At 31.8% G+C, this 13,834-nt stretch overlaps 1 protein-coding gene across 3 annotated transcripts in view; it reads right to left on the bottom strand.

Moving 5' to 3' along the window:
• Nucleotides 1-13,834, bottom strand: part of LOC120623019 (COBW domain-containing protein 2) — a 40,276-nt gene that overhangs the window by 8,405 nt on the left and 18,037 nt on the right. For all 3 annotated transcript variants that reach the window (XM_039888907.1, XM_039888988.1, XM_039889065.1), the window contains 4 exons: nucleotides 11,691-11,737; nucleotides 9,886-9,972; nucleotides 7,343-7,387; nucleotides 2,211-2,267 (listed from right to left, as the gene is read on the bottom strand). In XM_039888907.1, the coding sequence (XP_039744841.1) occupies nucleotides 2,211-2,267; nucleotides 7,343-7,387; nucleotides 9,886-9,972; nucleotides 11,691-11,737 (236 nt within the window). The remainder of the gene's footprint in view (nucleotides 1-2,210; nucleotides 2,268-7,342; nucleotides 7,388-9,885; nucleotides 9,973-11,690; nucleotides 11,738-13,834) is intronic.

The raw sequence follows: 13,834 nt of genomic DNA, 5'->3' as shown, positions 1-13,834 counted from the left end.
CCATAACAACTGTAGCATACATTTAGACACTGATGGGGGTAGGCTGGGAGAAGGAAAGGACTTAAAACCTTGCAGATGTTTTGCCATAAAGAACAGCGAGGGGTAAATTAGTAACAGCAAGTTTAGTAAAGAGAAAAGGCTTGTAGGCACTGTTGGAGAGAATGAGTCTCACTGGAGGGGGGTCTTAGTAGGGAAAGTGTCAAATTAAAATCTTCCCAGCTGGTTGTTCAGGAAAGGATTTTCCTGTTTAACAATTAAGCACAATGAAAAGTTATGCAAAGACCTTATCTATAGTGGGCATCACATTAAATGGCTACTTCTTTAAATGTCACTAAAGCATTAAAACTGTTCTTAAACAAGTGTAAATTGATATCACCTTAGAAAATGCATATGCTCTTTCTCTATGTTTAATATTTAATGTTATTGAACAGTGACTGCCTAAAACTTCCGTAGAGAAGGAAAAACTTTTCTTCTATCCTCATCGGTTCCCTGGCTAGGTCTGAAAATTATATAGACAAAGAATAACAGGAGGAAAGCATACAATTATTTAACATAAGTTTTACATGACACAGAAGTCTTCACGAGGAAATGAAAACCCAAATAAATGGTTAAACCTGAGTTGTTTTATGCTAGGTTTGATGAAGAGTGAAAAGTCGTGGAAAGATGTGACAGGACAGAGTATAAAGCCAAGTATAGGAAATTGGGGGGAACTCAGTACAGCCTGCTCCTTCAGATTTCTCTGTGTGTCCATTTGTCTTCAAAGATAAAGATGCTCCTTTCTTCCAGGAATATGGAGGAAAACTCTTACATGAGGGTTTTACTAACTCATCCACTTCAGAGAAAATGGAAGAAAACATTTGTAAATCATATATCTGATAAGGGGTTAATACCTAGAATACACAAAGAACTCCTATAACTCAGCCACAACAAAATAAAAATAACCTGATTTAAAAATGGGCCAAGTACTTAAATAGACATTCCTCCAAAGATGATATACAAATGTCCAACAAGCATCTGAAAAGATGCTCAATACCTCTAATCATTAGGGAAATGCAAATTAAAACTACAATGAGCTATCAACTCACACCTGTTAGGGCAGATACACCTAAAACAACAGAAAATAACAAGTATTGGCAAAATGTTGAGAAATTAAAACCTTTGTGCACTGTTGGTGGGAACGTAAAATGGTGCAGCTGCTATGGAAAACAGTATGGCTGTCCCTCATAAATCTAAAAATAGAACTACCATACGATATAGCAATCTCACTTCTGGATATATATTCAAAAGACTTGAAAGCAGGATCTCAAAGAAATATTAGCATATTCATGTTCATAATAGAAGCATTATTCATAATAGCCAAGAGGTAAAAGCAACCTAAATGTCCGTCAAGGAATGAATGGATAAATAAAATGTGATATATTCATAGAGTGGAATATTATTTAGCCTTTAAAAAGAAGGAAATCCTGCCACATGCTACAACATGGATGAACCTTGAGGACTAAGTGAAATGATCCAGTCACGATAAGAAAAATATACCTGATTCAACTTATATAAGTATGAAAGTAGTCAAATTCATAGAAACATAATAGTATGGTGATTGCCAGGGGCAGCGGGGAAGGGAAAATGAAGAGTTGTCATTTAACAGATATAGAGTTTGTTTTGCAAGATAAAAAAGTTCTGTAGATCCATTGCACAATACTGTGAATATATTTAACACTACTAACCTGTACATCTAAAAATGGTTATGATAATTAAAAAAAAAAGAAGATAGTTTTGTCTAGGGAAGAAATTTACATTCTTCTCTTCCTTATCAAAAAGATTCCCTTTAGGAAAGAGGCAGGAAACTGATCCATCATTGAGGAGAAAGGAGGCATCTGTGGGAACAACCAAGCTAAAATTCTGTGTGTATTTCATGGATTTTGTCATACAAAGAAAGTACTACATATATTTGGTGTAGAAATAGTAACGATTAGTCTCTAAGGTTAATTACCATTGATGATATAATTTCTATAGGAAAATGCATTACGATTTTCAAACATCCGATTAATAAAATTTTCAAGAATATAATCATTAGGAATGATCTTGTATGTCAAAGGAATGACAGGAAGCTTAAATCAAATATACAACTGTGTAAATCATTCCTGTAACTTCTATAACTTTGGAATAAAAGGTATATTACAATAAAAATGACCAAAACACAGGAAACATACCTTATTCCAGAGAGACTGTCAAAGGCATGAAGATCTAACACATTAGAGAGATCAACTCTAAAAGAAAGCAAGACAATGTAACAGTGTGAAATCCTGTGAAATATATTCTATTAATCAAGAAAAAAAAATCTCTAAGACTCTTTAGCCAAAAATGTAGGCATAAAGATTTATCAGTATATCATGGTATTTTGGGAAAACAAAAATGAAGAACAAAAATCTTGCAAATTTTTTTTATAGAATGTATACATAAAATTTTAAAAAGCTGGATAAATGGAATAAGATCAAGGATACTTGGATATTGCTTCAATAAGCTATAGTTTGTTTGTTTGTTTACTTTCGATTCTTTTCAATCCTGATAATTTATGAGCTTTTCAAATATACTTTCTATAGGAAAAAAATAATAATAAGTTAAAGAGCTGAAACTTTCAAAGCAGCAGTTTATTATTCAGAAGATGAAATGAGGGAAGTGAAACAAATTGAAATAACATAGATACATTACCTTTGGAATTTTTGTATTTCTTTTACTCTACCTCCCTAGCTTCCACAACATAATGGCTAATATAACACTGTGAGGAGTTAGACAACCAATATATTATAAATATTCACTCTAGGACCCTCACCTATATCCAAAGGATATGGTTTTATTTCATTTCCTTCAGAATGGTGTTGCATATAGACTAAAACTTCCTAGTTAGTACTCTATCTGAATAAACATTGTTTCTGTTAAAATTACTTAGTAGTAAGTAATTTAGCCTTATTAGGAAAGCGAGAATTCAAATCAGAAGAGATTATCATATTGCAATTAGCATTATTAGGTTTGGCTTAAATACATAAATTAATAAAGACTAGTGATTGAGTTCCAATTTTTATGTGAGCGTATAAAACAGTAGAGGATAGTGACTTCTCTATACTCAAAGCTATAATGAAGGACCGTTTAAAGAAAATGGCAACAATATAATTATATATTCAATTATTTCCTCACAAAGAAAACAAAACTTTGTCAGATTCAAGATTTTTTTAAATGCATAAACATGTAAGCTAAACCATCTCCTCTAACTTAGAACTGACCATCTGTGTTTGCTTTGCTCATTCTCGACAGTCTGCCATACATTCATACTTGTGCAAACAATACTGTGTTGAATTACAAATGTTTATTCTGGCACAAGGCAGACAAATTCCCATCTTATTAAAAGAAGAATACTCCAAAGTTCTATGTTAAGAGACTGTAATAACATTTCAAATTCTAGACATTCTAGATGAGCAGAATTAGGAAAATGATCAAGTAAATAAGTAATGTTCCATGAAGAAATTTTTGAATATCATTTTACATAAGAGACCAAAGCCTTACCATTAAATATATTTCCTTTTTCACTATCATGGTTGAGCATTTATATTGAGAGGTTACAAATGAATAAAGTTTCCCTCCACATTTATTAACTTTACCTTGGAAATAGCTTAAAGTTTAAGAAAGTTTACACATGCCAATTGTGTGACAATCAAAATTCAGGCCAATTGTGTGAATACCAAAAGTCAGTTTTGAAATACGAGCTTCTAAATAAACTAGTTTCACTGTGACAGTGTCCTTAAGAATACCTGTCACGGATTTAGACACAATTCTGCTTTATATCAGATTCTTTTATTTCCAAAACAGAATCAACAATAGATCTGTACAGGTTAAATGCTATACAGAACAATAAAATACCAAAGTCTCTCACTGTATTCTGACCAGATTCTCAATGGAAAGTAAAAAAGGTAAAAGTCTAAGCTTCCAGATGACAATTACCATGGACTTTCTCCAAATCTATTATCACCATAAAAAACAAATTATTTTACTCATCCAAGACATATGACTAGAAAACTAATTTCCATGGCATCAAATGTATTAAATTTCCTCATTTGAAGATAACAACATCAACCTTTTCCAAAATATCTATAAAGGAACAACAACAACAACAAGCTATTACTATCACAGAAAAACTAAATGATAAAATGAAGCAAACATAAAGCAGGGAGGAAAAAACCTTCCAAAGCTCACCTTTTCTCCTGAGTTCTTAAACAGGAAATCTATCAGGAGAAACTAATCTTTGCCCAATGATGAACTTCCAATTTTCCCTAAATCTAAAAAGTGCTTTAAGCAGCCTAAAACCAGGGTCAAGAGAATGACAAGGAAGAAAGTTCTGCCTGTCTAAGTTAAAAAGGGGAGATCAGGGGCTACTCCAGGGATACTGTCTATAGTCATCATTTCAAACTTCAGTGAGTCTCATGAACAATCTCAGATCTACAAACTGTCAATTCCATCTAATAGCTAAGTCCTGAACTCTAGAACTAAATTTCCAAATGGCTTTCCCCAGTGGCACCTCAAGCCCAGTGTCTACAAAACTGAACTAATCACCTTTACCAAACCTACTGCTATCACCACTCGGCCCCAAAATTGCTCCTCTCTTCCTGTATTTCTTAACTGGGGAGAACTGCATCATATTCAATCCATCTCCTATGAGTCATACTGTCTATAAAATCCTTCACTAACTCCTTGCTGCCTACAGGAATAAGTTCAAATTATGCATCATGGCATTCAGGACCCTTTGTCATAAGTTCTCTATCTCTTCAGTCATACTTATTTTTCCCTCTGCAACATAATATCATATGTTCTAGCCATTCTAAAATATTCACAAGGTCCCTGGAACACAAAATCTTTCTTATACCTAGAAAGCCATGGCTACTCTTGTCCATCTGGAAAATTCCTATTCATTCTTCAGGACTAAGGTTGATGACCACCTTCTCTGTCAAAATTTTCTGACTCTTCATCAAGAAGAGCTGAGTAGTTGTTCCTCTACTTTCTTGTTCTTATAAGACCCTGTGCATTTAATATTCGTATTATATTAATATTTGATATATTGTTTTTGCTTGTTTACTTCTATCTCCCTCAAATGAATGGCTCTTCTTAAAGGCAAAGTTTTTGCCTTATCCACTGCTCAAATCCTCAACATGCCATGAAATGCTTATCAACTAGTGAAATGTCAACAGTTTGTTGAACTGATTAACTCATTATTGACCAGTTGGATTTCAATTTCCCTCTGCTCAGTCCATTTAAATCTCTAAGATTAAAAAAAAAAAGTCTGAAAAAGATAAGAATGGTACTTCTTCTAATCTTCTGCGTCTACTTCTGAAGCCCATATGATCCACTAGAACTTGCATTTGCCTCAGAATCAACTTAAGTCTTCTCAATAAGACAATGCTACACGCCATTCTCATTCCTACACTTAAATACTCAAGGAAAGCCTATATACTACATACACTTATAGCAGTTTTACTATTATCAGTTTTCCTACTGTGTTTGTCAACCACAAAATGCTTAAGGGATTAATATTAAACAACAACAACAACAAAAACCCCACAATTAAACAAAACTGCCATTAGAGTGATTTCATCAATTTTGTTAAGAACCAAACCTCTAGTTTCTAAATCAGGAAGCTCAAGTTGCTATGCCTCAAGAAATTTTGGTCATTATTTTATATAAGATTCATAACCTGATAGGAAGAATTCTATCACTGACATCTGATCTTCACTAAAAAGGATCCTAATTTAACTTCAGTCCTCAAAGCAAGGAAGTATTACTTTAGAAAGTCCCTAGATTCTCGGATATACTGGCAAATACCAGATGCTGAAGAAACAGATGAAAAAAGGAGATTTTATTCACTTGTTCACTCATCCGTTTGAAGTAACAAAATTTAATCACTGTACATTTACTGTTCTATAATAAAGCAAATGTCAGAAACATCATATAAACATTAAAATTGTTACATAATAACCTTCAAGATGAAACCTTTATGCAGGACATAAAGATCCAAAACAACAACAACAAAAAAATAAGCAAATAAATCCAGGAGACTTTAAAAAAAATTGATTTAAGATGTTTGTAAATATGAATCAAATAAATGCTATTACAATGGAACCATTGTGGATACGTATTTTTAAAGACTGATTTAAGCATTACATGGTGGCCTGTAATTTTGTAAAGAAGAAAAAAGTCAAAAAGAAACGGTAAACTACAACAGGAAAAGGACAGAAACTGAGGAATGGCTCATGATATGAGTTACCTTATCAAATTTTCTATATAGAAATTTGAAATGCAGGAAGCACATTTGGTGTATGCTTGTAGAGGGACTTACACTAAGGGCATTCTTCTGCTACTTCTGCCAGCGGATGAGTGGCTTCTGAGAAAGCATACCAAATTAATTCCCCAGCTGTTGACATGCACATAAGCAGCTGCGGCTGTTACTGCCTAACAATTATGGTAGTCTATCAGCACCTCTAATCTCTGCCATAGCAGACAAGCAATCGACTAAGGCCTCCGCTGTACTTCCAAGGAAAGAATCTCTGAATTAAAGACTGGGTGGCACTATACTGTACTTGAGTCGTGAGTCTCAGAGCTGTTGACTGCATGTCTCTGGGCCTATCAGTTGCTGAGCCATTCCCACCAAAAACTGCATTTAACAAAATATTCCTGTACAAAACTTTCCTGAAATCATGATAGCATTCAATGGAAAACAGTTTAATCTACAGAAATCATTTTACAGAGGTTTTAAGAACATATCTATTTTATAAAGTAATATACATCTGTATAAACAATGAAAGGAGAAAAGAACCTACAAGAAATGGAAATTAAATTTATTAAAGAAGACTATATTAGGAACTTAAAGGTAAAGATTCTGTGTATTTTTACATGACAATATTTTTGGAACTATGAAAGACTAAAAAAGGTTTTAAAAATATCAAAAAGTCATTTAAATACCTCAAATTAAGATAAGATTCTAAATAACATACTTTTTCAGATTTCTGTAGTAGCTACTTTCTTGAGTGGCTGAAATTCCTACATTTTCTTCACTAAGCAAAAGCAGTTACACAGTTTTATCATGGCTCTGTAATCTAAGTTACACAAAGGAGAAGCAAATATATTAAATAAATATGCCAAACTAATTTATAAAGAGCATTCAAAACATTTTTGGAGCCCCATTTTTCTAAAATGCACATGTATGTTTCTTATATTAGAATCAAGCATATTTATCAATTTCTTAATATTTATTATTAACTAAAAGTATTAATTAATAACAGTAATAGATTTCTTAAAGTACCTTGATCTTTGTGTTTCTAAAATTTTTCCCAGTCCATTTATGGATCTGAAATAAATTTAAAAATGAAGAAGAAAAGGTAAAAAAGTAAATGTTAACATTTTTAAAAAGCACATAAGGCACATTATTTCTAAAATAGGAAGTAAGCATACAAATATATGTAGAGCTAAAAAAAAAATAAAAAATAGAAAAAAACCCCTACATATTTTATAGTTTAATTGTTCTTTTCCTTCTAATCATAAATCAGGTATATTCCACTTAGGCATTAAAACATGATATGCAAAAAAATCTGCTTCACAACTGATAGACTGCTTTGTGACAGGGGCTACTTTGTGATTTATAAAAAGACCCTTCACTTTAGAAAACATGATTCATACACAGCCAGTAATTCTAATGTTCTTAATTAGAATTAAGCAGAAAATCAAAAATTTTATTGATATCCAATACCTCCCAAGCTCACACTGTGGAAATGGCAATACACATGCTAGAAATAAAAACCTAGTTATGAGTGGCTTTGACCCCAGCCTGTCTTCAACATTCACAGTGAACACTAAGTCATACATCCAGGTTCTTTTATAGAATCATAACTTCTTCAGTTCCCTAACTAGGATCTCTACCAACTCTGCTAGTCCTCACTTTTTACTGCACCAAAAAGACTTGTTAAACCCTTTTTAACATACTGTACTGGATCTATTCATATCATCGATTCCACTACCTTTAGGTTTACTTGCTGATGATATTTGCTAGCTGTTCAAGTTTGTTCTCATGGGTAAGGCTTCCTGTGTATAATGATTCTGAGGCAAGGCTCTACTATCACAAAATTCTTAACCTTCTGAGTATACTCTATAACCTAATGTCAATTTCCTCTTAAATACGTTTACCTTCTTCTAAATCTAATTTACCTCCCTAAATCTAATTTTGAATCAGCTACAAGTCTGATGTATAATGGAAGGTAAAAGGCCAAAAGGGTCTGTAATTCATCAATGTGCTTTGCCCAAATTCTTTTGTTATTGCTGTACAGTACAGGCTGGCAACAAGCTGGCTAATAGTCAATCTTGGTGGTGTTGGAGAGCCAGCCCAGATAGTCGATATGGAAACAAAATCTCTGTAGTAATAATCATGGACTCGTTTATGCCATAAATGTTTGCTACATAGATTGTATTCTTTTTACTAGTAATCACAATGATGCATAAGATTTTGCAAAGAGAAACCAAATTTAGGAGACCAGTAAAAGAAGAAATTTTCATCTTTTTAGACTTTTCAAAAATATCAACCATCTTTCTAGCTTTTTCATTTTATTTACTGTAATTTGATGTAAACTAAGAAAAAATATACAATCTAATGATAATAGCTAATGGCTCACTTACTATGTGTTGGGCACTGTAAAAGTTTACCAACATTATCTCATGTACTACTCAAATCAAACTTATGAAGTAGGTATCATCCTGTTTTACAGATGAGACTTAAAATGAAAACAGTAGGAAATGGACCAAGGATAGAATCCAAGCAGTTTCCAAAGTCCATGACCTTAAACACCATGTAATACTACCAGCCCTCTTCATGGAAACATCATTAGTTTTTTACAGTAAAGTCTGAGAAAATATTACTATTAAAATAAGATCAAATATGCAGAAAAAATATGAAATTTTCTTCTGCAATCATTATCATTGCAGCCAATCTCATAATGAGCCATATATTTATTGATTCAATTTACAACATATACTATATGAATTGGCACTGACAGATTCAAAATCTGATGTTAACAAACTGTACCTGTTAAAGATGACTAAAAATAAAAGCTATTCAATGTTTCTTTGCAGATGGCACTTATTGGTTTAGGCCTTATGAAATAATTCAAAATCCCTGAACTCTAACCTCATTTGAAAGTACAAATGACCACTGGATCATTTAACATATGAGTATCATTCATATTGTCCTGTGTTGATTACGTCTTAGCCATGAACACTAAAAACATTAAAGCAAGCTGAAAGATATGCATGGTTAGCTGGCAATTAAAGAAGACACAGTCAATGAGGGTTCAGGTAAAAGTGAGACCACATGAATCAGGGAAGATGAGAGAGAGAGAGAAAAAAAAAAAGGAAGTGGGAGATGGGCTCTAGAGAATGAATAAAATTGCTTTAAAAAAAAACCAGAAGACAAAGGAATTTAAAGACTGGCACAGTGAAAGTGAGAACACATTACAGGTAATAAAAGGATTTGGTAAGACATATTTATGGGAAAGTAAGTAATCATCTTGGGTTAAGTTAGAGAACTTAAAGTAAGGAAAAAATCAAAAAGAGAGGAAAAGGAGGGTAGATTCAGAAGACCCTGAATATTAGTCTATACACTTTAAACTTTATTCTTTAAGCAATAGGGAATAACTTCATATACTACTATTTACATGACAATTAGACAACAATAATATATGTGATTCTCTAATGGTCAACCCTGAACCTTAAGTTTCTACAGGGCAACAGTCATGGTAAAAATATTTTGTATCGTACACTTTGAATTTGTAGGTACTTAATACACTTGTAATTTTGTACCTAATGGTTGTTCTTAATTTGTTTAAATCCTCTTCTGAAACCAAGTCTGTTTTATTGATGATGATGATATCTGCCAAAGCGACTTGCCTAAATTAGCAAACAAAGAACAGATGTCAAAAGAGAAATGTTAAGAAATCAAAAATAAATAGAAACACCTCCTTCAGATCAATTATCAGTTAAGAATTATATAGTACTCTACATAGTAATTCAATTTACTCCTAACATACTTACTATACTGCAAATAGTAAGGGTAAATTATATTCGTTACTATATAAATTCAGATTTCATGTTAGCTATTAAAAAATATTTAGAGTGCTTTCACTTGCTATTCTAGAACTACAAAGACAAGCTTCAAAAAGTTTATAACCAACAATGATTTACAATTCATGTGATTATCAACTCATATCTTTGTAAAGAAATGCATAAAATTCAGATATCCAATATAGTAAAAACAAGGATAGTCTATTTACTAAAATATTCCATTTAATCGTTACCAAAGAAACACAGAGAACAAGTTTATTTAACGCTAACACTACAATAAAGTTTCTTTTAAAAAGACTACACTTCAGAAGATTTATCAGAATCTTTAACATATCTTCTTTACCACTAAGCATATTTTCTCTGTCAAACAGATATAAATTCATGTTAAAAAAATCCCGTTGACAGATGTTGAATAACAAAATATCTTAATATAAATAGAAGTTCTATTTTCTATTAACAGAAGTAGTAAAGCTGAGGGTTCTTTTAATTTTCTTCAACTCTTCAGGAAATTTTAATCACTAGACTATTTGTTCCTAATCTTAGTTTTATGCTATCTGAAGGTATAGCAGATTATTTCAAAATATAACACAACCAAATTATCAAAAATAAAGTTTAATTCATTAAGAAGTCGTTTTCAATAGTATGCATATCACAATGCCATTTTTAAGTAAATTTTACATGAATAAAGAATGAATGTGCATATATCAAGCAGTTGCAATCTTTAAATTGGAGGCCTTCTACATTTAATATTATTTTGGCTTTTATAAAATGTTGCTATTTAAATGGCTTATTTACATTTTCTATAAAAAGTTACAAAAACATTTAGGTTCAGTCTAATTTGAATCATAACTATATACCAAATGTAGTGTTTAGGCAGGATTACAAAATAACATAGTACCATACTCCAAATTAATAGGGAATCAATCACTTGCTTGTAGTCTTTATTATTTATGTCTGAATCAGCCGTGGCAAATTTCAGAGGATCTCCCTCTTAAACTTAGCAGCATATTTAGTGACTTTTATCTATACCATTAGCAAGGATATGCTTAGAGTAGGCAAAAATTTAAATATTTATAAGTCTAAAGACAAACCAATCAGGAGCATAAAATATTTAAACAAAAAAATGTTCTAAATGTCAAAATTAAAACTATATCCATATTTGTTCCTCTGTTGTTCTGAATAACAAGGAATATTTGAATCAAATGAGTTTCTGTTAAAGAAGGCAGTAAGTGAGCCAACTCTTTTTATAATCATCTTCAATTCCAAAGAAATCGTATGAGAACAAGAAAATATTTTTAAATGTTAAAATTTCCCTAGCTCCTGACAAAGAACTCCTGTGCCCAGCACTCACTTTATGTTATAAAAATAGTTTTAAATAAAATTTTAGTTATCAGACCATTATAAATAGTTAGCACTAATTCAACTATAAGAAAAATGATAATAAATTTTCCTTGACTATATTTCTCAGTTTGTTTTTGGCTTTCATATTAATTATTTTGTCTTTGAAATTAGCCAGCAATCAATAATACTTTAAATATGAATACCTAGAAGCTTCATTGATAAGGCCATCGGGTTTTTCTTCTGCTAAATGCTAAAAAAAAGTTTGAAAATAGTTACTGTGCTGTAACATAAAATCTAATGTTAACACAAAGGATTTTACTTTAGCGACTCCTTTCTCGTCTCTAACAAAGACTTCAATATGTTCTATTACTGAATACACAAATTCAGAACAAATTTTTCTAGCTGAAGTGTTTTCTTTCCCATTTGTAATTTTTTCCTACAGTGAACTTGTAGCTTTCTATTTTTTTTTTTTTTGGTGTGGGGCCAGCAGCTTAAATTTTGTACCCAACCTCTTCTTTTTCTTAAAAGAAAAATCCTCCATAAGTAAACAAAGTCATAAAAACATACAACGTTATGTTTCAGATTTTAGTGTTTTCTTTTTATAAAACTGTTCTTGTTCTAAGTATTCATTATTACTTATTTTAAAAAGAGATTACTGAAATTACACTTTCTTAAAATCTAATTTACTTCCCTCCATTTCTACCCCACGCCCCACTCCCCACCCAGAATGGTACATTATATGAACTCAGTACTAGACCCTTCACATTCAAATATGCTAAGAGAAGGACACAGCTCTAATTATAAACTAAAAGCAGTTTATCATTTAGAAACCCACACTTGAGTGATCTGGCCTCTCCATGCAACTGTTTATTTTGCTGACCTCTCCAGCTAGCTCCAAAAATATATTGTGACATTGAGGTAGTTCTCATCTCTCTGGGAGAAGTTATTATTCTTTCATAATTCTATTTATATGCCTAAAGTCATCAGTGCCATAAGATTCCCCTCTGAAAAATGTTTCACCTTCATTACCTTAACCTTCAATAGATGTCTCCTGTCACAATACAAAGTTGCCTATTGAGGCTAGAGGAAATCAGATTAAATTAATACTCTTTGTATTTGAATCAAACTTCACAAATTATTAAATCCTTTTATACCCATTATCTCATTTAGCCTTTGCGACAACTGGAAAATGGTTATTCTCATTTTATAATAGAAGAGACTAAATCTAACACCTTCAACATCACAGGATACCCTATTACATGGCTATTTTTCAAAAATTAAAAACGTGATCAATAGAAGGAACATAATTTAAAAATTTTTGTGAAAGTTTTTCATGTCTTAAAAATCAATTTTTTATAGTGTTATACAAATGTTAATTATCACATAAGAGCATATACATAAGGTTTATCTAAAAATTACATTCAAAATTATTTCATCAAAACAGTTTCACAATTCATGGGAGGTAGATCATTAAGGTGTTTGGGTAGTTTGGAACGTAAGAGCAAGTTGGTAATAATTTTATTTAACAGGACTGGTTAAGTCTACAGAGAAAACCTTTTTCTGCTAAAAGTTTGCCAAATTTTATTTTGGGGGAGACAAGACTAAACTAAAACTATAGTAAAAATGTACTGATTTCCACTTTAGGTACAATCCTACAAATTCAACTGCAGACTCTCTTCTTATTGAAGTACCAGATTAGAAATCTTCCCCCAAAGTTAAATGGAATGAGTAACATTTTAATTACCTCCAGGCAATCAAGAGGTATCACATATAAAAACATGCTAAGACTCCCCCAAAATCTGTCAACATGTACGATTCTATTAAGAATATGATATGTAATCATCATATATAATTGTAGCAGAAGAGATAAATGCCCTGTTCTATGCATATATGAAGGCTATACAAACATAAATAATAATGCATACTAACATCTATTTTCTCTGGATATCAGCCCAACATTTCTATTAGGCAACTTCCTACATCTCCAAGTCAAACTTTGCCAAAAGTCTAAAATCAATGTTTGCTATCCAAAAGACATTTTCTGATAACACATTATATATCATTAAGTCAGATGACTTCTACTTATAAGGTTAAAAAATGGAAAATCTGACATTCTAACCTACCTGTACAAGAAAGGAAGGAAAATTTTGCAAATTAAAAAAAAATACACACGCACACACGCGCATCTCCCCCCTAAACGATTCCTCATCTCTGCTAGGGACTATGGCTTTTGCTTATATATCAAAACAGACAAAAATAATTTTGGTTCTAATTAATTCAACATATCCAAAAGGTTAAGATTCAACCATCTACCTTATACCATAAGAAAGCAACCCTTTTAAATAAC

The sequence above is a fragment of the Pteropus medius genome, unplaced genomic scaffold (assembly GCF_902729225.1).
Source record: "Pteropus medius unplaced genomic scaffold, Ma_sr-lr_union100, whole genome shotgun sequence".
Lineage (NCBI taxonomy): Eukaryota > Metazoa > Chordata > Mammalia > Chiroptera > Pteropodidae > Pteropus > Pteropus medius.
This window is presented reverse-complemented; position numbering and strand designations above follow the sequence as displayed.